Consider the following 27,656-nt stretch of genomic DNA (forward strand, 5'->3'; position numbering starts at 1 on the left):
AATCAATGAGTAATATTTCTTAAGAATACTGCTAATACACTTCTACTTAGTAGAATTTTCAATGTATAGGCTAATCGATCAGTAATTTTTCTTACTGGTATTACTAATACACTTCTACTTAGTGTAATTCTCAATGTATAAGCTTATAAATCAGTAATAGTTCTTAATACACTTCTACTTAATTAGTGCGGAATATCACAAAACTGTATTAATTACTACCACCCGGATCTGGAGTTACAATTCACGAGTATTCTAGAATTTACTACAAGTAATAGTCTGAAAGAAATACGACTGTCTGAATGAAAGAAAACAGTAGGACATAAAAGATAGACGAGGACTTCAAAGTCTGTGAACGCCGACAGATCTACCTTGAATCTCTGGACAACGGACCAATAGCAAATCTCGATCAACCCGAGTTGGTACCAAAATCTATACAGAAAGTGCAGAGTGCAGCATCAGTACAACCGACCCCATGTACTGGTAAGTGTCGAGCCTAACCTCGACGAAGTAGTGACGAGGCTAAGGCAAGGCACCTACAAATCAACATGTACAATTTAACAGTGTAAATACATATAATAGAAATGAAGAACTAAACAGGAAATGTCGGGAGGGAAACATACTGAGGGGAATACAAGATAAAGAACTACAACAGAATGATCACCGGAGCAGTCAATATACTATGAATCAACAGGAATAATGAATACAGTAAGAAAAAATACACGGCATCACCCTTCGTGCTTTTACTCTCAATACCAGCATAAAATTAATAGAAACGACACGACATCACCCTTCGTGCTTTTACTCTCATATCATGGTACGACATCACCCTTCGTATATTAACAGTCATAATATGGCACGACATCACCCTTCGTGCATTAACACTCAAAATATGGCACGACATCACCCTTCGTGCGTTAACACTAACAATATGACACGACATCACCCTTCGTGCATTAACACTCTCCCTTACCATAATGCAATACATAAATAACAACAGGGAGATAGAATAATAAGTACAAACCTTAATTCATTATTTGGTTCCATAATATTAATCTCAACTTTGAAATAAAAACATTATTATCACTAGAAAATCAGTAAACATGATAAGAACGATAAATTGAACAACATTAGCATAACACGTAGCAATTTGACATAGGAAAAGACAATATAAGAAAAACAGAGAAACATGAAAAACAGGTAAATTGGCGACGCATAAGTACTCGTCACCTCACATATATGCCACTCACATAGATTTCACTTAGCAAGTAATCTAAGGATCCTAATTCCCTCAAGTTAGGGTTAGACACAACACTTACCTCGCTCCGAAGGCCACTTAATTCTCAATCACAACTTTTTCTTTGGAATTCACCTCCAAACCACTCGTATCTATTCAAAAATGACTCAATAATATCAAATATTGCTAAAGGAATCAATTATATTGCATAAATTAAAGTTCCCTTATTTTCCTCCAAAAAGTCGAAAAATCGACCTCGGGCCCACTTGGTCAAAATCCGAGGTTCGGACAAAAATCCTTTTACCCATTCACCTCCGAGCCCGAATATGTAATTAGTTTTGGAATCCGACCTCAAATTGAGGTCTAAATCCCCAAATTTCCGAAATCCCTAGTTTCTACCCTAACCCCTAATTCTACCATGAAAACTCTAGATTTTAGGTTGAAAATTCAAGAAATGTAATGGGTAATTGAAAGAAAATGGTTTAGAATCACTTAACAATAATTTGGGGAAGAAATGACTCTTGGAAAATCGCCTCTCGCCGTTTGGTTTTTGAGAAAAATGAGTTTTTGGCAAAAATCCCATTTTTGGGTTTTGTTAAGTGCTGGGCGACAGTGTTCATCACGTTCGCGAGAGAACTGTCGCGTTTGCAAAGTGTATGAGCTGCCAAGCCTTCGCGTTCGCGAGACAGTGATCGCGTTCGCGTAAGCTACCCTTCCTTTGTCTTCGTATTCGCGAGTCATTGTTCGCGTTCGCGATGAAGAAAAGGTTGTCTGCCCCTCTCCAGTGCCTAGCGATACGCGTTCGCGATGGGCTTGTCTCGTTCACAAAGGGTAACACCCCCATCGCTTCGCGTTCGCGAAGAATAAATCCTCAGCTGCCCAGTATACTCTTCGCGTTCACGAGAGTACCATCGTGAACGCAAATAAGGACATGCCAGAACACAGATTCTGCAGAAAAACAAGATTTCCAAAGTCCAAAACATCTTGTGGCCTATCCAAAACTCACCCGAACCCTCGGGGCTCCAAAACAAACATGCACACAAATCTAAAAATATCATACGAACTTGCTCGCGTGATCAAATAGCCAAAATAACACCTAGAACTCTAAATTTAGCACCAAATCAAATGAAATTCTGAAGAACACTTTAAAATTTCTATTTTCTCAACTGGACGTCCGAATCACGTTAAATCAACTCCGTTTCTCACCAAATTTCACAGACAGGGCTTATATATCATAATGAATATGTACCGGGCTTCGTAACCAAAATACGAACCCGGTACTAACAATGCCAAACGTCAATCAATTCTTACAAACAATTAATTTTCAGACTTTTTAATTTTTATCAAAAATTCATAACTTGAGCTAGGGACCTCCGAATTTGATTCCGGGCATACGCCTAGGTCCCATAATTCGATACGGACCCACCGAGACCGTCAAAATACGGAGCCGAGCCCGTTTACCAAAAATATTGGCCGAAGTCAACTAAAATTAACTTTTAAGGCAAAAATTCTTATTTTTATTAGTTTTTAACATAAAAGCTTTCCGAAAACCTTCCCAGTGTGTGCACGCAAATCGACAAGGGTAAAAATGAGATTTATAAGGCCTAAGAGCGCCACTTCGAGTTCTAAATCAGAAGATGACCTTTTGGGTCATCACAATCTCCACCTCTAAAACAACCGTTCATCCTTGAACGGACATAGAAAAGTACATGGGCTGGTGAAAAGGTGGGGATATCTACTCTGCATATCGGACTCGGACTCCCAAGTAGCTACCTCAATAGGTTGACCTCTCCACTGCACTCGAACTGAAGGGTAACTCTTTGACCTCAACTGACGAACCTGCCGGTCTAGAATGGCCACCGACTCCTCCTCGTAAGTCAAATCCTAGTCCAACTGGACAGAGCTGAAATCTAAAACGTGGGACGGGTCACCATGATATTTCCGGAGCATAGACACATGGAATACCGGATGAACTGAGGATAACCCTAGAGGCAACGCAAGTCTATAAGCTACCTCCCCCACTCTCTCGAGGATCTCAAATGGCCCGATATACCTAGGGCTCAACTTGCCCTTCTTCCCAAATCTCATAACACCCTTCATGGGTGATTCCCGAAGCAAAATTCTTTCTCCAACCATGAATGCAATATCACGAACTTTACGGTCGACATAACACTTTTTCCCGGACTGAGTTGTACGAAGTCGATCCTGTATAATCTCGACCTTGTCCAAGCCCTCCAGAACTAAATCTGTACCCAATAACCGAGCCTCTCCCCGCTCAAACCACCCAACTGGCGACCTATAGCGTCTACCATATAATGCCTCATATGGAGCCATCTGAATGCTTGACTGGTAGCTGTTATTGTAGGCAAACTCCGCTAACGGCAAAAACTGATCCCAAGAACCTCCGAAGTCAATAACATAGGCGCAAAGCATATCCTCCAAGATCTAAATAGTATGCTCGGACTGCCCGTCTGTCTGAGGATGAAATGCTGTGCTCAACTCAACCCGCGTACCCAACTCACGCTGAACTGCCCTCCAAAAGAGCGAGGTAAATTGTGTACCTCGATCAGAAATGATAGACACGGGCACACCATTAAACTGGATGATCTCCCGAATATAAATCTCTGCTAACCGCTCCGAGGAATAGGTAACTGCCACAGGAATGAAATGTGTTGACTTGGTCAGCCTGTCCAAAATGACCCAAACTGCATCGAACTTCCTCTGAGTCTGTGGAAGTCCAACAACAAAGTTCATAGTGATACTCTCCCACTTCCATCAGGAATATCTAACCTCTGAAGTAAACCACCAGGTCTCTAATGCTAACACTTCACCTGCTGGCAATTTAGGCACCGAGCTACATAAGCAACTATGTCCTTCTTCATTCGCCTCCACCAATAATGCTGCCTCAAGTCCTGATACATCTTGGCGGCGCCCGGATGAATAGAATACTGGGAACTATGGGACTCCTCAAGGATCAAATCACGAAGTCCATCCACATTAGGCACACAAATACGACCCTGCATCCTCAAAACTCCGTCATCTCAAACAGTAACCTGCTTGGCACCACCGTGTCGTACTGTGTCTCTAAGGACAAGTAAATGAGGATCGTCATCCTGCCGATATCTGATGCGCTCAAACAAAAATGACCGAGCAATTGTACAAGCTAGAACACGGCTGGGCTAAGAAACATCTAACCTCATGAACTGGTTGGCCAAGGCCTGAACATCCGATGTAAGCGGTATCTCACCAACTGGAACATATGCAAGGCTACCCATACTAACTGACTTTCTACTCAAAGCATCGGCCACTACATTGGCCTTCCCGGGATAATATAATATGGTGATATCATAGTCTTTCAATAGCTCCAGCCACCTCCTTTGCCTCAAATTGAGTTCCTTCTGCTTGAACAAATACTGCAAGCTCCAATGATCAGTGAATACCTCACATGGCACGCCGTAAAGATAGTGCCTCCAAATTTTCAATACGTGAACAATGGCTGCTAGCTCTAGATCATGAACAGGGTAATTCTTCTCGTGAATCTTCAGCTGCCGTGAAGCATATGCAATAACTTTGCCACCCTGCATCAATACCGCACCCAGAACAATACGAGATGCATCACAATATACTGTATAAGATCCTGAACCTGTGGGTAACACCAATATCGTTGCCGTGGTTAAAGCAGTCTTGAGCTTCTGAAAGCTCTCTTCACACTCGTCTGACCACCTGAGCGGGGCACCCTTCTGGGTCAATATGGTCAACGAGGCTGTTATGGATAATAACCCCTCCACAAATCGACGGTAATAGCCCACCAAACCCAAGAAACAACGGATCTCTATAGCTGATGTGGGTCTAGGCCAGTTCTGGACTGCCTCAATCTTCTTAGGATCCACCTGAATACCCTCTGCTGATACAACGTGACCCAAGAAAGCAACTAAACTCAACCAAAACTCGCATTTTGAGAAATTAGCATATAACTGGCTGTCTTTCAGAGTCTGAAGAACGATCCAAAGGTGCTTCTCATGCTCCTCTCGACTGTGGGAGTAGATCAAGATATCATCAATAAACACAACCACAAAAGAATCCAGGTAGGGTTTGAACACTCGGTTCATCAAATCCATGAATGCTGCTGGGGCATTTGTCAGCCCAAATGACATCACTAGAAACTCATAATGCCCATACCAAGTCCGAAAAGCTGTCTTAGGAATATCGGATGCCCTAATCCTCAACTGATGGTAGCCAGATCTCAAATCAATTTTTGAAAACACCTTGGCACCCTGAAACTGATCAAATAAATCATCAATCCTCGACAATGGATATTTGTTCTTGATGGTGGCTCTGTTCAACTGCCGATAATCTATACACATCCTCATCGATCCATCTTTCTTCTTCACAAACAACACAGGTGCACCCCAGGGCGAGACACTAGGTCTAATGAAGCCCTTATCCAGCAAATCTTGCAACTGCTCCTTCAATTCTTTCAACTCTGGCGGGGCCATGCGATATGGAGAAATGGAAATAGGATGAGTGCCCGGAGCCAAATCAATGAAGAAATCAATATCCCTATCGGGTGGCATCCCCACCAGGTCTGCAGGAAACATCTCTGGAAACTCACCAACAACCGGCACCGAATCTATGGAAGAAACCTCAGCACTAGAATTGCGGACATAAGCCAAGTAAGCTAAACACCCCTTCTCGACCATATGTCGAGCCTTCACATAAGAGATAACCCTGCTAGCAGAATGGCCAAGACTTCCTCTCCACTCTAATCGAGGTGACCCCTGCAAGGCTAAGGTCACTGTCTTGGCATGACAATATAATATAGCATGATAAGGTGACAGCCAATCCATACCCAGTATGACATAAAAATCAACCATGTCGAGAAGTAGAAGATCTACACGAGTCTCAAGACTCCCAAGGGTGACCACACACAAACGATAAACACGATCTACAACAATAGCATCTCCCACTGGTGTGGACACATACACAAGAGCACTCAAAGAATCACGGGGCACAACCAAATGGGAAGCAAAATAGGATGACACATAGGAGTAAGTAGATCCCGGATCAAATAGAACTGAAGCATCTCTACTGCAAACTGAAAGAATACCTGTGATAACAACGTCAGATGACTCAGCCTCAGGCATGGCCGGGCAAGCATAACACCAGGGCTGGGCCCCGCCACCTTGAACTACGTCCCTAGGATGCCCTCTAGATGGCTGGTCTCCACCTCTAACGGCCTGACCTCCACCTCTAACTGTCTGGCCCCTACCTCTGGCTGCCTGAGCAGGTGGTGCGGCAACTGGTGCCGGAACTATGGCACGATAACTCTGATGTTGTGAGTTGCCCGTTGCCCGAGGACAAAATCTGGCAATGTGCCTCGGATCACCACAAGTATAACATAACCTCGACTGCTGTGACTGCTGACCCTGAAATTGACCCTGTCGACCTGAACAACCATCCTGATAACTCTGGAGTGGAGGTGCACTAATAAGAGCTAGTGGTACACTATAGGCTAGCTGGTTGGAATAATGCATCTGATGGCCACGACCACCCGAGGCACCGTGGGATGACTGGAGCGCTGAATGAAACGACCTGGGAGGATGGACTCTACCAAAAGTACGCCTGCCTCTAGATGAGGCACCGCTGAACTCACCGGAATGACGAGACCTCTTGTCAGACCCCTGACCTCCCTGGGTAAGAACCATCTCGACTCTTCTGGCTACATTAGCAGCCGCCTGAAAAGAAATCTCACTCCCAGTCTCCTTAGCCATCTGCAATCTGATAGACTGAGAAAGTCCATCAATAAACCTCCTTACCCTCTCTCTCTCTCTCTCTCTCTCTCTCTCTCTCTCTCTCTCTCTCTCGGTGGGAATCAGAATAATGGCAAGACGGGCCAAATCCACAAAACGGGTCTCATACTGAGTAACAGTCATAATGCCCTGCTGGAGATGCTCAAACTGACGGCGACGCTCCTCTCTCAATGTGATAGGCAGAAACTTCTCTATGAAGAGCTGAGAGAACTAGTCCCAAGTAAGAGCAGGCGACCCAGCTAGTCTGGTCAACAAGTAATCTCTCCACCATTTCTTGGCGGAACCAGTCATCTGAAATGCAGCAAAATCGACCCCGTTGGTCTCTACTATACCCATGTTCCGTAGAACCTCGTGACAACTGTCAAGATACTCCTGGGGATCCTCTGAAGGAGCACCACTGAAGTGAACAGGAAAGAGCTTGGTAAACCTATCCAATCTCCATAAAGCCTCAGAAGACATAACTGGCCCATCTCCGACCTGTGCCGCAATAACCGACTGAACTAATCCGATTGGCTGAGCTGCTGGAGCCTGATACTGGGGAGCTATCTGCTCCGGAGTGGGAGTGGTAGGAGTCTGGGCTCCTCCTCCAGCCTGAGAGACTGCTGGTGCCATGGGAAATGCACCAGTCTGGGCCACACCCTCCATAAGACCCACCAAACGGACCAAAGCGTCCTGAAGTACTGGGGTAGCAATGAACCCCTCCGAAACCTGAGCTGGTCGGACAGGAACAGTCTGGGGTGGAACCTCATCATTAATCTCTATCTGAGGCTCCACTGCTGGGGCTGCTGCTCGAGCCCTAGGCTGAGCCCTGCCCCTGCCTCGGTCTCTGGCACGGCCTCGGCCTCGGCCTCGACCTCTGCCCCACATATGAGCTATCACTGGAGGCTCTGGCTGCTGCTCAGCTGAGGAAGCGGTATGTGTTCTCGCCATCTTCGAGAAAATAAGAGTAGAAGAGTTCAATCAGTATTGAGAAAGCAAAATCGCACTACAAAGAAGAATAGAAGTGAAACTTGTTCCTAAACTTCATAGCCTCTGGAAGATAAGCACAGACGTATCTGTACCGATCCTCCAGACTCTACTAAGCTTGCTCGTGAATCGTGAGACCTATGTAACCTAGTGCTCTGATACCAATTGTCACAACCCGAAATTTCCCACCAACAGGACCGTGATGGCGCCTAACATTTCACTTGCCAGGCAAGCCAACGTTAGATAATCATTAACCAATTTCTAATTTCCATTCAGAAAATAATAATAATTAACTAAATGAAATATAATAAGTGCGGAATATCATAAAACTGTATTAATTACTACCACCTTGATCTGGAATCACAATTTACGAGCATTCTAGAATTTACTACAAGTAATAGTCTGAAAGAAATACAACTGTCTGAATGAAAAAAACAGTAGGACATAAATGATAGACGAGGACTTCAAGGTCTGTGAACGCCGACAGATCTACCTTGAGTCTCCGGACAACGGACCAATAGCAAATCTCAATCAACCCGAGCCGGTACCAAAATCTGTACAGAAAGTGCAGAGTGCTGGTAAGTAGCGAGCCTAACCTCGACGAAGTAGTGACGAGGCTAAGGCAAGGCACCTACAAATCAACATGTACAATTTAACAGTGTATATACAAATAATAGAAATAAAGAATCACCGGAGCAGTCAATATACTATGAATCAACAGGAATAATGAATACAGTAAGGAAAAATACACGACATCACCCTTCGTGCTTTTACTCTCAATCTCACCATAAAATTAATAGAAACGACACGATATCACCCTTCGTGCTTTTACTGTCATATCATGGCACGGCATTACCCTTCGTGCATTAACACTCACAATATGGCACAATATCCCCTTCGTGCATTAACACTCACAATATGGCACGGTATCACCTTTCGTGCATTAACACTTACAATATGGCATGGCATCACACTTCGTGCATTAACACTCTCCCTTACCATAATGCAATGCATAAATAACAACAGGGAGATAGAATAACAAGTACAAACCTTACTTCATGATTTGGTTCCATAATATCAATATCAACTTTGAAATAAAAATATTATTATCACTAAAAAATCAGTAAACATGATCAGAACGATAAATTGAACAACACTAGCGTAACACGTAACAATTTGACATAGGAAAAGACAATATAAGAAAAATAAAGAAACATGGAAAACAGGTAAATTGGCGGCGCATAAGTACTTGTCACCTCACATATACGCCGCTCACATGGATTTCACTTAGCAAGTAATCTAAGGTTCCAAATGCCCTCAAGTCACGGTTAGACACAACACTTACCTCGCTCCGAAGACCACTTAATTCTCAATCATAGCTTTTCCTTTGGAATTCACCTCCAAACCACTCGTATCTATTCAAAAATGACTCAATAATATCAAATATTGCTAAAGGAATTAATTATATTGCATAAATTAAAGTTCTCAAATTTTCCTCCAAAACATAGAAAAATCGCCCCCCGGCCTGCTTGGTCAAAACCCGAGGTTCGGACCAAAATCCTTTTACCCATTTACCCCGAGCCCGAATATGTAATTAGTTTTGGAATCTGAGCTCAAATTGAGGTTTAAATTCCCAAATTCCCGAAATCCTTAGTTTCTACCCTAACCCCTAATTCTACTATGAAAACTCTAGATTTTAGGTTGAAAATTTAAGAAATGTAATGGGTAATTGAAAGAAAATGGTTTAAAATCACTTACCAACAATTTAGGGAAGAAATGACTCTTGGAAAATCGCCTCTCACCGTTTGATTTTTGAGAAAAATGAGTTTTTGGCAAAAATCTCGTTTTTGGGTTCTGTTAAGTGCTGTGCGACAGTAGTCATCGCGTTCGCGAGAGCACTGTCACGTTCGCGAAGTGTATGAGCTGCCAAGCCTTCGCGTTCGCGAGACAGTGATCGTGTTCGCGTAGGCTACCCTTCCCTGGTCTTCGCGTAGCGAGCGATTGTTCGCGTTCGCGATGAAGAAAAAGTTGTCTTCCCTCCCCAGTGCCTAGCGCAACGCGTTCGCGATGGGCTTGCCGCGTTCGCGAAGGGTAATGCCCCCATCGCTTCGCGTTCGCGACCAAGCCTTCGCGTTCGCGAAGAAGAAATCCTCAGCTGCCCAATTTACTCTTCGCGTTCGCGAGAGTACCTTCGCGAACGCGAAGAAGGAAATGCCAGAACACAGATTCTGCAGAAAAAACCAGATTTCCAAAGTCAAAAACATCCTGTGGCCTATCCGAAACTCACCGAAGCCCTCGGGGCTCCAAACAAAATATGCACACTAGTCTAAAAATATCATACGAACTTACTCGCGAGATCAAATCGCCAAAATAACACCTAGAACTCTAAATTTAGCACCAAATCAAATGAAATTCTCAAAAACACTTTAAAATTTCTATTTTCTCAACTGGACGTCCGAATCAAGTCAAATCAACTCCGTTTCTCACCAAATTTTACAGACAGGTCTTAAATATCATAATGAACTTGTACTGGGTTTCGGAACTAAAATACGGACCCGGTACTAACAATGCCAAACGTCAATCAATTCTTACAAATAATTAATTTTCAGACTTTTAATTTTTATCAAAAATTCATAACTTGAGCTAGGGAGCTCTGAATTCGATTCCGGGCATACGCCCGGGTCCCATAATTCGATACGGACCCACCGGGACTGTCAAAACACGGATCCAGACTTGTTTACCAAAAATGTTGACTGAAATCAACTAAAATCAACTTTTAAGGCAAAAATTCTTATTTTCATTAGTTTTCAACATAAAAGCTTTCCGAAAACCTGTCCGGACTGTGCACGCAAATCGAGGAAGGTAAAAATGAGAATTTTAAGGTCTAAGAGCGCCGATTCGAGTTCTAAATCATAAGATGACCTTTTGGGTCATCACAAATACATGGGCTAATTAATCACTAATATTACTTAAGCATACCACTAATATGCATCTACTTTATGTAATTATCAATTTATAAGCTAATCAATCGCTAACATTTTTTATTGATATTACTAATATACTTCTACTTAGTGTAATTCTTAATGCATAAGCTAATCAATCAGTAATAGTTTTTAAGACTATACTAATATACTTCTACTTAATTAGTATAATTATCAATATATAGGCTAATGAATCACTAGCGTTACTTCAGGATACCACTAATATTACTTAAGGATATCACTAATAAACCTCTACTTACTTTAATTATCAAACTAAAGATAAACAATCACAAATATTTCTCACAAATAGCATTAATACACTTTCATTTAGTGTATAATTATCAATGTATCGGCTAATCAATCACTAACGTTACTTATATAAGGATGTCACTAGTTCACTAATACTTAGTGTTATTATCAATGTATATAGGCTAATCAATCACCAACATTACTTACATATATATTATTAATACACTTATACTTCCTGTAATTATCAATCTACAAGCTAAATACAACCAATATACTTTTGCTTAGTATATTATCAATGTGTATGATAATCAATTGTTAACGTTACTTAAGGACACCATTAATACACTTCTACTTACAGTAATTATCAATTTATAAGATAAACCATCGCTAATATTTCTTAGGGAAACGACTAATACACTTCTTCTTAGTGTGTAATTATTAATGTATAGGTTAATCAATGTAGTTAAGGATACTACAAATTCACTTTTACTTTGTGTAATTATAAATTACTAAGCTAACTACCACTAATATATTTTAAGTAGTGTATTACCTCTACTTAGTGTAAATTTTAATAAATAGGCTAATCAATCACTAAGATAATTAAGTAAATACTTACCGAGGGACTTACCGACGACCTCCCTCGGTATTGTATAATAAAAAATACAAAATAATTATCTATAAGATTATTTATTTAAGTTACCGACGGAAGTCCATCGGTACTGTAAAAACAAAATTCAAAATATTATGTAAATACAGTAGGATTGAGAACGTCGATAACTTTATTTTCTTTTTCATTTATTTTTTTTAAAAGCAGCGAGAGACACCGTCGGAACCTAAAAAAATAATTGAAAAATATAAATACAAAATATTCCGAGGGAGTCCATCCGGAAATTACCGACGGAGTGCATCGGTACAACCAATTAAATTTTGATCGGTCAAAGTATCATTACTTACCGAGAGTTGTCTGTCGGTTATATTTTAAAAAAATAAAAATTCAAAAATTCAAAAGTACCGAGGGACTCCGTCGGAAATTCCTTCGGAATAGCGTCGGAAAAAAATCCTCGGTACTGCTGCGTCAGTAAGGAATTCGTTTCCTTTCTTGAGGAAAAGTTCAACTATTCAAAGGGTCATATATTTGTATTTAATTGCAAAGAGGTATTAATTTCTTTTCTCCCTTTTACCGGTGTGATTTATATCTCTGCGTAATTGATTGTTTCCCTTCAGTTTTCTCCATTATATATTAGACTTCAATTATTGCTTCACTTGATTTATGCATTCGTCTACTTGTTCAATTAACTTGGTTTGGACTTTGTCAGGAACAACATTGCTGCATTAAACGCTCGTTTGGTACGAGGGATAAGAGATAATTAATTTCGCAATTAAATTTGAGATAAGTTTATCTCACATTTGGTTGAGAAAAATAGCGGTATAATTAATCCCGAGATTGTAGTGTTATTTTTATCCCTATGAGAAAGTGAGATAACTATCCCAGGATTATTAATCCCGAAATAATTAATCCTAGGATAATTTATTTCCCAACCAAATAATACGGCAGGGATAACTAAGGGGTCGTTTGGTTGAAGACAAGTTATGCTAGAATTAGTTATATTGGGATGAGTTAATTAGATATATTAGGATTAGTTATACTGGAATTAGTTATTCGAGTATTATTTTTTATTGACTGTTTGGTATGTTGTATTAATCCTAAGATAACTTATCCTGTGATTAGTATTCAGCCACCCTCTCGCATATATAAGTTATCCCAGTACTATTATTAATTTTGGAATAATTTATCCCAAAATTAATAACCAAATAAAGGATAAAACGATACTAAATTTTTATGCCAAGATTAGCCCTTCATGTTTATTCCTACCGCTACTATTGATGTTTTTATTCAAAATGCATACACCAAAAATAAGAAGTAAAGTACTAGTTGTAAGGCATGCACTATATGCCTTTGCTTTTACCGTATTCTTTCTACAGAGCGATTTGTGTGTTGTGGCCGGACATTTGTGGGAATATGGTACATTTTTCAACTGGTCAAATTCTTAAAAAGGGATGGGACTTATTTTCTGTTGAAAAAGAAAGATAGTAACTTCATCTTAGATTTTCTGTTGATTTCATTCCTTTCATTTTACTTTTTTACTATTTTCTTCTTTTGTTTGTCTTATCCCTACCTGATGTAGAGAGGCTGATTCCGATAAATTCTTAGCATCCTTTCTTTCAAGAACTCTCCACCTTGCTCTTGGGGTGACTCGAACTCACAACCTCTTATGTTAGAAGTTAAGGGTGCTTACCACTAGAGAAACTCATTCTTATAAACCACCTTTAGCGGATGTTTAACTTTATTCATTACAATGTCAAATATATTTTCCTTTCACTCTTTTACTGTAATCCTCAAATTGTCAACATATAATTCATGTTCTTTTGACAAGTTAACAACAGAGTTCAAAACTTGGAAGTCCTACGCCTCATATATAATCCACGTCCTCTAAAAAGAAATTTAAAGAAACAGAATATTAGCATAGTTAATTATGGCATAGGGATATATAACCAAAAAAAAAACAGCACCAAAATGCTCATATATACACATCAACTGTCAAAAAGCCAAAAACTGAAGAAGAGAAAAACTCAATATTTATTTTTGATGCTTATAAGAGCATTTTCGCCTGGTTTATCTTCACTAGCTAGTACAACTTTTTAGACTTAGAAAATTACCTATTATATATGAGAATAGGGACGGAGCTAGAGACCATCTTATAAGTTTGGTAGAACCAATTAATTTCAGTCCAAATTTTATATTTATCTTATAAATTTATTTAATATATACAAGTTATTAATTTAAAATTCAACAACTTCAAAGAAATATAATTCTTAACTCACAAGTTCAAATCCTAACACTGCCTATATATGAGAACTTTGAGAATTCAGCTTATATAGGCATGCTTTTCTAATTATGAAGAGGGTTGATAGAAATCATAACGTGTAGCATATGTTTTTATACATAAAATTTTCTCATTTAACTATCGTTTGTCATATGTATATTCTCACCTTATTAAAATACTTAATCATAGTACTCAAGTTGGTATGACTTATAATTAATTAATAAACTAATATAAATACGGGATGTCAAGTAATATTTTATCATAGACTAAAGTTCCTTTATTTCTCTCTGATCGTTGGGATAGCCAGTCTATGATAGATATTCTCAACCAATCTTCTTTCATTTATTCGGTATTTCCATCATCCGTGTTGTTCTAATTAATATTAAAAAAGTTTCCACTTTCGTGTGTATAATATTTGTGCTTAATTTATTATATTAGTATCATTTTCTAGCACTAAATAGGTATTTTAGACACTAATAATGTTGAACACATACACTTTATGCACCAATAATTCACCATTCTACACCCCCATTCACGTTTTCTCTCACATGTTGTTGCGACCAAACACACTCACGCAGGTATACGCAGTCGTCAAGTAATAGAGTAGTGAATAAAGTATCGTTCCCACGAAAACTTATGATTAACTTTTGACTAATTCAAACTCAAATAGCTTATCGATTCAAGCGATTTCTTATAAAATAGATAATTGTCTAATTTACTACCTAAAGACTATCAAGTAAAGAATTACTAAAAATCAACACAACATTAAATAGTTTTAAATGACAATCAATGGGAGATAATATTTCAGGATCACGGGTTATCTAACAATCATGTTGCATTCTTAGCTTAAAATAACTAACTGATTTATCTGGATTGTTGGTTGACAGGGTTGATATTACTCATAAGAATCTGTCGAACCCTTACTCGCCTATTCAAGCTAACTTAATACCTATATGTCTATGTAATTAAGATTAACAAGCACGCATTTACAATTCCTGTATTGCAACCGAGCAAGGCAATTAGGTAAATGTCTATCCCAATTGCGAATTCGTTCCCCGATGCCTGGGTTTAAGAACTTGCTCTATTTAATTCTATATGCAATCTAGAGTTCCCACTTTCGAGTTCAACTCTAGATTCGTAGATAGTATTTCACTGTTAGCTACTCAGCAAAATAATTAAAAATAGAATTAAATAAACAACCCAATATGATAAAATCAAATTCGTCAAATTAAACTTCAAACATCAACATTCATGTATACCCATAACCCTAGAACAATAGGGTTCTTAGCCACTCATGTTCATGCAATCATCAAATAATTCACAAGAGTGCATAATAATCAACAAAAGAAGAAACAATAAGAACTCAAGATGAATTTCATGGTTCCCCAGCTTTGTCGTGGCCTTTTCCCTCTTCCCAATATGTTAGATGCCCTAAAAGAGGCATTTTTGGTTTATATATTGCGTACAAAAGTCGTGGGCCAAAGTTCTCCTATTCCTAATCCGACTTGGCTACAGGGATTGATGCTGGGGTGGATGCATCGCATCCACCTCGTCCTCCACTTCTCAGCTTCGCATGCTATTGTTCCTCCTTCTCAGCTTTGCCCAGGTGCGGATGCTATGGGCCGACTTCACTGCTAAGGGTGCACGAAATCTGATTTTTTCTCTAGATTGGATGCGACACATCCAACCTCTCTTCCTCTACCTAGAGCACCTCTTCTTCATATTTTTGCACTCCAAATACCCTAATTCATCACACATAACTCAATTAGTCATAAAACCAATAATTAAACCATGTTGGGCATTTTAAAGATCAAATAGCATCAAAAAGCGGTTAAAACATGGGTAAAGTAACATCAACACATATCGAAATATGCCCAACATCACATGCTTACTCCTATATAAGAGTGTTGTTCCTCCCCTCAATTCTCACCTGAAACTAGAGTACTTAACACCTATATTCTACTAGAAAGGCAGAAAGGCAAATATAAAATTTCTACTAGAAATCAGTGCTAGGTTGAGCCACATTGCCACCATGGTTCCAAACGGTGGAGCAGATGATGAAAACATACCATATTTTTTTAAAGTTAGATTATAAGTTTCATAGACTTTCATTTTGTTTATATGAAGATCAAGTAATCTTACTTTCTACTTCTCTGTTTTTGTTTCAGCTTCGCTGCCAAAACTGCCAGGAACTGTCAAAAAGATAATGCGTCTATATCAGCGAGAGTGTCTAGCACGGCCGCCGTGACACAGTTAACCATGTTATAAGAGTAAAACAAACTCCTAATTTTATCCTTGTTTAATTAGACGCTCAAGCTTTGTTTCTCATCTCTCTAAGTTTCTCATATTCAGTGCAAAGAGTGCAAGAAATATGGGACAGTGACGTTGATTCCGGGATATGGGAGGCCGTTCACAGCAAGAGGACTCAGAGAGCGGAGCTTATGCTCCACTCTTGCTCTTCGACTGCGATGAGATGGCTCCTGAAGGATACGAGTTCAATGGCGGCTGGAAACTTACTACTGTAAGTTCCACCTCCAATTTCATAATTTTTGCACCAACTAATCTCTTTTTTTAACAGTCGGTGATGTTTGCATGTAGGACTTGGGTGTGGTGATCGAGAATGCAAATTTGGTGAACGACGAGTATAAGGGAGAGCGTGATATGTATGGCAATAAGCCTAAGGTGAAAAATCCCAAGGGAAGGTTTACGATTCACCAAGCATGAACAAGTTTTAACCCCGCGTGTCTATGAAAAATAACTTGCACTGTAGGCAAGATGTTGCACTGTGCAAGATGTTGAATGGTTTGTTTAATTTTTTGCTTGTTTGAGTGTTGTAGGTTTACTGGTTGCAAGTCTTTTGTGGTTTGAAAAAGCTGACCAACTAAATCAATTGTATGACTGTGTTGGGAGTTGAATCTATTGTCTTGTGTTTGAAACTATTTGAAAGAGGAATTGATGATCCTTAATGAAAAGGTGGCCTTTTCTTCAATATAATTCAGAAATGAGAAAGAACAATACATACTATACAAGAATTTCAATGTCTAGCAATAGTTAATTTTAGGGTACCTGAAACCGAAAAAATTAAAACAAAATAATACTACTCCATATAACTTGTTTCTGTTGTATTACAAAAGATGTCTCCTAGTTGGAAGCAAATTAATGAGATCAATCGATGATCACCAAAATACATAAAAGAGGGGGTCTGAGATGAATATTTTAAATTTTATTAAGGAAAGAAAAGAAATGGACCTAAATTGAAGTTATGCAGTCATTCTGTTTTTATTAACTAAATTTTAAGTTATATATAAAAGAGTATGGGGCAACCTTGTTTTTTTCTTTTTTTGGCTGAGACGAGTCTAACATTTAAGCCTCAAATCAAGAAAGTTAAAAGAAACATAAAACAACGAAAAATAAAAGCAGACTACATCGAAGAAAATTTAGCACTCGGGCTATCCATAAAATCATGACCAGACTTTTACCTGTTGCACCCAAGCATGCATTAACACTTTTTCAATATATAATCGCACAGAGAAGCGAAGTTGGTTAATTCCAAATACTGAAAGGTTAAAATATATGTATATGTAAACTATACTATAGAGCAAAGTCCGAAGAAACTTGAAACGTGCGACATCAATTAGGAGGTTCCTCCCATTTAAACATAAAGGTGGTAATCCGTTCAATTAGGGACGTGGATTTGAGCCAAGAGTTCAGACAGGACGTTCCCCCATTCTCAGTTGCGCCTTTGTGAATAATGACTTCATTTAATCTTTTGTATTGCTTCATTCTGTATTTTTTTGTTGTTTCACTGAACGCCTGTTATTCCATACCACGTGAAAATCTTAGATATATACCAGCAACATATCAAAACATAATGAAGAGGCTTAATTTGAATTTCTTTCCTTTAGAAAATTATACCGTGCCAACAAGATAATAAATATTTTTACCTAGTTCAATCCCCTTGATATAAGAAGCTCTTAATTTAGAGGGAAAGATCGTCTAAAATTTGTGCTATGTCATATGTTCAAATCCTTATAATTATGAGAATGTTTTTCGTTTGTACATGTTTAAATGTGCGCCTTAAGGACTGCGGTACGTATGAGAATATCGAGTTGTATAAAAAAATCACTTAAACACTATCATTTTGGGATATAATGTATGTTTATACCTGAAGTATTTTGCTGTCCATGCCATGCACTATAGATACTGTCATGGGCTGAGAAAACATCATTTCATTTACGAATGACTCAAGATGCATTGAAGAATTCTCTATGCATAGCTCTAGTTTTCGAGTTGGTGGAACAAGAATTTCACTTGGATCTTCATAAATAAGAATACTCTGCATATTGTGCAAAGCCCAAATACCAAGTTAAACAAGTAGCGCAATGCATAAATCAAGTAATTAGAACGATAATTCGTCCAATTCACAATGGAGCAAACTGAAGGGAGAAAACAATTCGATAGAGATATGAATCCTATGTAGAGGTGGCAAAAACAACCCAAATCCATTTGACTCGTCCAATCCGCCCAACATTTAATGGGTTGGGCATGAAACATTTTTCCTGATTAGATGATTTGGGCATAACCCATCTCAACCCATATTACAAGCTAGCCCAAACTCAACCCATGAGACAGCCCAAACTCAACCCATCACTATCGAAGATTTGGAGCCCAGATTTCCACCTTTGCGAGTTTCTTACACATACGTAGCTCCAATTTCTCCAGATTTACTAGGCCGAAAACATGCAAATTCTGGATCCCCGTGCAATGACCTATTTTTAGGTCCCTGATAAACGGGCATGTACTAATTATCCGTTGCAATTTATTAGTGGTACTGTTGTTATTATCAATTTCAAAGTTGCACTTGTTCAGCGATAATTCAGTCAGCGTCTTAGCTGCATAAATAGCATCAGGTATGCAGTAGCTAAAATTAGACGTTGGATGAATTTCTAGAGATCTGACATTATGTTTAATTGCCAAGTTCAACCAGCGATCAATATGAGACGCCAATTCTGGAAGACGAAGATTTATGAGGCGGAGTATTTCGATTCTTAAGTTTTGCTCGACATGGGACCGCAAGGAATCATCAACGAATTTAACGAATTTCTCCGTGGAATTCATGAAACTGTTGTGGATGGATTGATTGATTATCACTTCAGGCCGCGATCTCCAAATTGAACTCCATGTCTTAGACAAGATGCAAGTTCGAGCTTTTTCTTTTAGCCCATATTGACAGCGAATCCGACGTAAGATGTCATGAATTATTTGTATAGGCAACTCTGATATTCTGTCCTCTCCATCACCTATTTCCTCCATAATTTTGAGAGCGAATTGAACCTTAATTTTCTGCCATTGGAATTACAGGCTCGTATAAGCATAAGAACCGCAAGCTAATTTATATATATTTCAGTCAGTTCTTTTACAACTTCCTATTCCTCGTTGGAGTTGGTCATGACTTTCCATATAAGTTGACATGGAAATTATACTTTCTTTCCTTTTCAGGACGTGAAAGTTTTTTTTCCAAATTAAAACATGGTTTATATTTGAATTAAACCTTTTGTGTTCTTGGAATATAGAATTAAACATGGTTTTCCAAAGTTAAAACATGGTGTATATAGAATTAAGCTTTACCCTTTAAAATATATTTTACAAACAAAATTTATAATTTAATTATTTTTTTAATATTTAAGACTTCAAAATTAACGAAAATTGACTTTATAATTCTTTCCTTTTTTGAGCTACTCCATGTAACATAACCATAATTCCTATTGTATAAAGAATTAGCATGGGATCCGACTCTGGGTCATTTTGAGATCTTTTTTTGTGAGTGTTTGATGCGGATAAAATTAAAAGAGGCACGGCCAAAATGTGTTGTAAACTTCTGCTAAAACATTTGGGCTAGCCAATATTTAATTTAACACTTTGTACTAAAAAATACACTTACATCAGCTAACATGTGAAAAGTGAAACCCAGTACCTCCCGGCGAGTAGTTTGAACTCATGAAATACCTTTTTCAGAATCACTCAAAGGGCTTAAACCACAAATACTAAGCCAATTTTGGGTACAAACCAAATTTAAATATAAAAAAAAAAAACTTTTTCCCGCAAAAAATCACCCTGTTATCGTCTACATACAACCTGAAATTTTCATTGACCAAATCTTTTAAAAAAAGAGACATTAAAATTACATAAGCATAAATATCCGCTTCCAATACTCAAATCTCCACAGGCTTTCACATGTTTCTTTATCCAACGCATTTTCTAACACTCTTTTTCTTTTTAAACATATATATCCGTCCCTCTCCATATTACAATAAAGATTATAATTTCGACTATAATTTAAACTGTACTCTTAGAGTATCAGAAGCTTGGGGATGAGAATTTGGTTTCCAAAGTTTGGTTGCAGATGAAGAAAATAAGAATAAAGCCAGGCTACTGTATAAACAACTTTTATAGATTTTGTAAACAGTGCATACACTCAAGATATACAACACACTTGAAATACACTAAGAATATATTGTGAAACTTAGGAAATACTGTATATAAAACTTTTATATACTGTATAAAACAGTAAATATACACCTTTTATACACATTTAACTGTTTATATATAATTTTTATACAAAAATACATTTGCACAATATGTATCATTTGTGTATAAAAATGCATATATACTTTTTATACATCGTGTAGCAAAATATATCTTTTTCATACATCATAAAACAGCCTATACACTTTGGATACACAAAAGCGCTTAGGATACACTAATAATACATTAGGGATACATTGAAAAATGTAAGATCCACTTTATATATAAATTTTATACCATATATAATAGTGCATATATGATTTTTATACACTATATAACAGTCTACATACAATTTTTATAAGCAAATTGTTATACAATTTATATATATATAATTTTATTTTTCAAATAACTGATTCAAATAACTGATTACTCATACCATTGATCAGAATGTTTATAGAGGGGGCTAGGCCAGACCTCTTATTACAATATTTGAATGAACATAATTCAATTCCTACCATTAGACCTATCCAAAAGAAAGGAGGGATTCTCCTTTACACTGAGGCTCACAATAAATGAACTATTTAAACCACTTAGTATATACAAAAATCGATTCAGCCTGGATCAAAGATGAAATATCCTTTTTAAATTCGAATTCTGAAGTTTGGTCTACCCTTCTCATCATTCTTCATAGTGGATAAAACTTGAGCTGGTAGATTTATAGCCTCTGTGAAGAAGTTGTTTCTTTTGGTAGATTCAACAAAATTGGCAAGAAGATCTGCTAAGACATTACCCTCTCTCTATGTATGCTTGAATTGAACTTGTGCTCTGAGACTCATGTTTTGAACTTATTTAATATCATCTTGAATTTGCCATGAGCTTTTGACTTCTCCTTTTATCATCTGAATATATATATATATATATATATCTTTTATCATCTGAATATATATATATATATATATATATTATATAATTTTTATACATTGTGTATATAAATTTTTTATATGAAATTACACTTGTAACTTCCAACCAGCATTAAAATATCACCCACCACCAATACCTGCTTCAAAAGTTCTTTACTTACAAAATACTTGGACCCGAAAAAGAAAAAGAAATAATCACATGCACAAAAAGAAGAAGAAGAAGAAGAAGAAGAAGCAAATATTTATTCAGAAAAAATAAAAATCTAAAAAGAAAACTCTTTGTCTGAGTTCTGTGCCGATGAAGTTGTTGATCATCGCCCTTGGTGGTGGAGAACAGCATCTATGAGGAAGATAAAGATGGGCGGAACAGTGGTGGAGTGGCTGAGGGTAGAAGATGGAGCAAAAGAGAGTAAGGAGTGAGGAAAAATACCCACATTTTTATTTAATAAAATGAAAGAAAAAGGAAGAGAATGGAAATGAAAGTTGTATTGAGAAAACAAAATTGTGTATTAGATAGAATAAAAGACAGAGAAAGAGAGGTGGAATAAATGTTGTCTTGGAAAGAGAAGTGCATTAGGAGCGGTGACTACAACTTGCTAATAAATTGGACCTAAATATTATTTCGGGTCAAATATAAAAATATGAGTTATTAAAATATCTAGAGGACCATACAACGTCATTCCAAAAAATTTACTATCAAATAATTCTAAATATTAGGACTTTATCCAAATAAGCAAAAATTTAATAAATAAAATTAAGTTAATTTCAGAATCTTTAATAATAGAAAAAGTTATATAAAAAGAATTATAGTTATGCTACATAGTTCAAATAAGATACTATACTCAAGTATTTTAATAAGGTGTGATTATATATCGACTAACTATAATTAAGTGAGAAAATTTTATGCACGAACACACGTCAAATATTTATTAGTGTTAGTGTAATCACCGGATAAGTTTTACCACAAGAGGATCTTTCTTTATAAGTACTCTTGTTTAAGAGTCATAAAAGGAGGTCGTTGAGAGATAGTTTTGTATTTATACTCATTACTCACTAAGTTCACTTTAATTTCATTGTCGGACTGCATGTATCTACCCCATTTTTAGCGTGAAACAAAACCTTTCACATATTGTTATTCCATGCTCTATTAGGTGAAATATATCACACCAATTTTTAAATTAAATTTTCCAAAACTTCGCTATACAAGATAAAAAACACAAGTTAAATATTGGATAAAGCATTACCGATATACATGTCATAATTATTTTCACCTAATTCATCAGACCAAACATCTTAGATGACAGAATAAATAGAAGATGGATTTGTATCCACGTGTTGTTCTTTTTTAGTTAAAATATTATCCACGTGTCTTCACCATGAGTTGTTCCATTTCTTTGGTTGATATATAATGTGTATTATGCGTCTTCCGTAATAATAAGATCAATACAAGTTCTTTATAATTGTCAAGACCCAAAATCCCATCTTAGGCGTTGTGATGTCACTTAGTCCCTAATGCTAGGTAAGCCGATTATGATTATATTTCAAGCCATTTTCTTTTTTGATAAAAATATAATTTAATACACGTGTCGAAACCAACAACGAAAATAATTTGAAAATACAACCTCCCAAAACTGGTAATACTGAGTCACGAACTCTAACTGAATACATGAAATGATCTCAATGATCGAATACTCAATACTGTTTGAATAATAAATAACAGTACAATAAAATGGAAAGACTCCAAGGAACTGCGACGACCAAGCAGCTCTACCTTGAATACTTGCGATCCCACTCTAACTCTGGTCAAGTACGATATCTCCAATACCTAACTCTGCACAAAAATGTGCAGAAGTGTAGTATGAGTACGCCACAATCGGTACCCAGTAAGTATCAAGACTAACTGGTAAGTGCAGAAGCGTAGTATGAGTACACCACAATGGTGGTGTACTCATACTACGCTTCTGCACTTACCAGTTAGGCTTGGCACTTACTGGGTACCGCTGTGGTGTACTCATACTACGCTTCTGTATATTTTTTTGTGAAAATTCAGGTACATCTTACCAGCCTAGACGTCAGTGAGTTACCTGCGCACGGAGACTTCGAGGTATATTTGTCAGCGTCCGCAGACTCCGAAGTCCCCTTCTATCATTTTTATGTTACTTCCTTATTTTTCTTTAGACCATGATATATAGAGACATTGAGAATAAATTCTTAGAAGCTTGTGACTTATTTCTACCGAGTTTTGGGAATTGAAATTGTTTGAATTGTAGTTTAATTATTTCAGATATTTATTATTATTCCGCATTGATAGGCTTGCCTAATCTCAGAGACTAGGTTCCATCACGATATCCTACATAGGGAATGTGGGGTCGTGACAAGTTGGTATCAGAGCACTAGGTTCATAGGTGTTATGAGTCACAAGCAGGTTTAGTAGTCTTGCGGATCGGTACAGAGACGTCTGTACTTATCTTCGAGAGGCTATAGAACTGTTAGGAAATATTCACCTCTTGATTTCCTTATCGTGCGCCTTTGTTGATTTCAAAGTTCTAAACAATTGTCTTTCTATTCTCTCACAGATGGTGAGGACACGCACAACTGGATCCGATGATCAGATACCCGCACCCCCTGTTGGAGTCCCAAGAGGCCGGGATCGGGGTAGAGGCCGAGGAAGACCACATGGTGCAGCCAGAGCACCTATGCGAGCTGCTGCACCAGAGCCACCAGTAGCTCCAGTTGGGGAGCAGGCACCTGAAACGCCTGTTACTACTCCTGCTCTTTAGGGGACTCTTGCCCAGTGTTTTAGCATGTTTAGCACTCTAGCTCATGCAGGGTTAATTCCACTTGCTCCTGCCACATCTCAGGCCGGGGGAGGAGCACAAACTCCCGCCACCCATACTCCAGAGTCACAGGCCCAAGTTGACCACGCCCCAGAGGTTATACAAGTGCAGCCAGTTGTCCCAGTTTGGCCTGAGATTAGGACAGCAGTCTCATATGGGGAGCAGCTCAGGCTTGAAAGGTACAAGAAGTACCAGCCTCCCACTTTTAGCGGTTTAGCTTTAGAAGATGCTTAGGGTTTTCTGGAGGAAAGTCATCGTATCCTTCGTACTATGGGTATTGTGGATTCTAGTGGGGTTTCTTTTACGGCATTCCAGTTTATAGGAGCAGCCTACCAGTGGTGGCAGACATATGAGTTGGATAGTCCGGCTGAGGCAGCTTCACTTACTTGGACTCAATTTTCAGATATATTCTTAAGGGAGTATGTTTCTCAGAGTCTTAGAGATGCATGGTGCACAGAGTTTGAGCAGCTGCGCCGGGGTTCTATGACAGTGTCAGAATATGCGGTCTGATTTAGTGATTTGGCTAGGCATGCACCAGCATTAGTTGCTACTGTTCGATAGTAGGTTCGCAGATTTATTGAGGGTCTCCACCCTAGTATCAGATACAGTATGGCCCGAGATCTAGAGAAGGATATCACATACCAACAAGTGGTGTCAATTTCTAGGAGATTGGAAGGTATGCAGACTCGGGAGAGGGAAGAGAGAGAAGCTAAGAGACCCCGAGATTCTGGCACATATAATAATTCTCGTGTCCCAATTGCAGCCCGTCATGGTAGAGGTTATGTGATTCGTATTATTCATTTAGCACTTCCAGCTTCCAGCGGTATTCCGGCTACTCCCAGACCTCAGGTTCCATATTATGCACCGCCAGTGTCTTATGTACCTCCTATACGGGGTGCTTTTAGCGGGCAGTCTAGTTGATCGGGTACGAGCCAGTCCCAGCAGCCACGTACTCCGAGGGCTTGTTTTGAGTGTGGTGACACTCGTCATATCATGAGGGATTTCCCTAGACTTAGGAGGGGTGCACCTCCACGGATTTCTCTAGCCCCACCTATTCCATAGGGTCCTCAGGCTTCTTAGGCCATGATTACTACACCAGTTGCCACTCCACCTGCACAGCCAGCTAGAAGTGGAGGTCGGGCAGGTCGAGGTCGCCCTAGAGGGGGAGGCCAGGCCAGATATTATGCCCTTCCTACTAGGACAGATGTCGTTGCATCCGATTCTGTTATCACAGGTATTATTCTAGTCTGTCATAGAGATACATCAGTATTATTTAATCCAGGCTCCACTTATTCTTATATGCCATCTTATTTTGCCCCGTATTTGGGCATATCACGTGATTCCTTGAGTTCTTCTGTTTATGTATCTACACCCGTGGGTGAATATATTATTGTGGACCGTGTGTATCGGTCGTGTTTAATTGTTATCAGTGGTTTTTAGACCATAACTGATTTATTATTGCTTAGTATAGTGGATTTTGATATTATTTTGGGCATGGACTGGTTGTCTCCCTATCACCCTATTCTTGATTGTTACGCCAAGACGGTGACGTTGGCTATGCCAGGTCTACCACGGCTAGAGTGGAGAGGTACCTCGGATTATGTTCCTAGCAGAGTTGTTTCATTTCTTAAATTTCAACGAATGGTTGAGAAGGGGTGTGATGCGTATCTGGCCTATGTAAGAGATGATATTATTGATACTCTTACCGTGGAGTCAGTTCCTATAGTAAGGGATTTTCCCGATGTATTTCCAGCGTTTCTTCCAAGTATGCCACCCGACATGGATATTGATTTTGGTATTGATTTGTTACCAAGCACTCAGCCCATTTCTACTCCACCATACCGTATGGCCCCAGCAGAGTTGAAATAATTAAAAGAACAATTACAGGAATTGCTTGATAAGGGTTTCATTCGGCCTAGTGTATCGCCTTGGGGTGCTCCTATCTTATTTGTGAAAAATAAAGATGGTTCTATGCGGATGTGTATTGATTATCGCCAGCTGAACAAGGTTACCATGAAGAACAGGTATCCATTTCCACGTATTGATGACCTATTTGATCAGCTTCAGGGTGCTAGAGTATTCTCTACGATCGACTTACGTTCAGGCTATCATCAATTGAAGATTCGGGAGCCAGATATCCCGAACACTGCTTTCAGGACTCGGTATAGTCATTACGAGTTCCTTGTGATGTCTTTTGGGCTGACCAATGCCCCAGCATCATTTATGCACTTAATGAATAGTGCATTTCAGCCCTATCTTGATTCTTTCGTCATTGTGTTTATTGACGACATTCTGGTGTATTCCCGGAGTCGGGAAGATAATGACCAACACCTGAGGACTGTGCTTCAGATTTTGAGAGAAAGGAAGTTATATGCAAAATTTTTAAAGTGTGAATTCTGGATTGATTCAGTGGGATTTTTGGGCCATATAGTTTCGTGCGAGAGAATTAAGGTAGATCCGAAGAAGATTGAAGCAGTGCAAAATTGGTCCAGACCGTCCTCAGTTACAGAAATCCGGAGTTTTCTTGGTTTGGCGGGGTATTATCGCCGATTTGTATAGGGTTTCTCTTCTATTGCTGCATCTATGACCAAATTAACCAAGAAGGGTGCTCCGTTCAGGTGGACCGAGGAATGTGAGGAGAGCTTTCAAAAGCTCAAGACAGCTTTGACTACAACCCCAGTATTGGTATTACCTACAGGTACAGGGCCTTATACTATGTACTGTGACGCGTCGTGTATTGGTCTCGGCGCAGTGTTGATGCAAGGTGGTAGGGTGATTGTCTACACGTCCAGATAGTTGAAGGTGCATGAGAAGATTTATCCTGTACATGACCTGGAGTTAGTAGCTATTGATCATGCCTTAAAAATTTGGCGGCATTATTTGTACGGTGTCCATTGTGATGTCTACACCGATAATCAGAGTCTACAACATCTGTTTAAATAGAAGGATCTTAATTTGCGGCAGCGGATATTGTTGGAGTTGCTTAGGGATTATGATATCACCATTCTCTATCATCCTAGGAAGGCCAATGTAGTGGATGATGCCTTGAGTCGTAAAGCGGAGAGTTTGGGCAACTTAGCATATTTACCGATAGCAAAGAGGCCTTTAGCCTTGGATGTTCAGGCCTTACCCAACCAGTTTGTTAGGTTGGATATTTCCGAGCTGAGCCGAGTTTTGGCTTGTGTGGTTTATCAGTCTTCTCTTTATGGTCGTATCAGGGAACGTCAGTATGATAACCCTCATTTTCTT

At 38.7% G+C, this 27,656-nt stretch overlaps 1 protein-coding gene and 1 long non-coding RNA gene across 3 annotated transcripts in view; one reads left to right on the forward strand and one right to left on the reverse strand.

Moving 5' to 3' along the window:
* Positions 1 to 17,097, forward strand: part of LOC108947032 (uncharacterized) — a 37,412-nt gene extending 20,315 nt beyond the window's left edge. Inside the window, exons 1-4 of one of the 2 annotated variants that reach the window (XR_011414527.1) lie at positions 12,321 to 12,395; positions 16,294 to 16,395; positions 16,478 to 16,646; positions 16,724 to 17,097. This is a non-coding gene — a long non-coding RNA (uncharacterized lncRNA). Of the gene's footprint in view, positions 1 to 12,320; positions 12,396 to 16,293; positions 16,396 to 16,477; positions 16,647 to 16,723 lie in introns of those variants that run through there. The other variant, XR_011414528.1, reaches the window with a different exon arrangement.
* Positions 17,098 to 18,775: 1,678 nt separating this feature from the next.
* On the reverse strand, positions 18,776 to 19,438 carry LOC138908634 (F-box protein At5g03100-like). The gene has a single exon (XM_070199316.1). It carries the CDS (start codon positions 19,436 to 19,438, stop codon positions 18,776 to 18,778), a length of 663 nt encoding a protein of 220 aa, XP_070055417.1.
* Positions 19,439 to 27,656: the final 8,218 nt, after the last annotated feature.

Source organism: Nicotiana tomentosiformis, chromosome 3 (genome assembly GCF_000390325.3).
Source record: "Nicotiana tomentosiformis chromosome 3, ASM39032v3, whole genome shotgun sequence".
Taxonomy (NCBI): domain Eukaryota; kingdom Viridiplantae; phylum Streptophyta; class Magnoliopsida; order Solanales; family Solanaceae; genus Nicotiana; species Nicotiana tomentosiformis.

Excerpts from the sequence above, each read along its gene's own strand:
- LOC138908634 (XM_070199316.1), bottom strand. The coding sequence starts at position 19,438 with ATGGAGGAAATAGGTGATGGAGAGGACAGAATATCAGAGTTGCCTATA.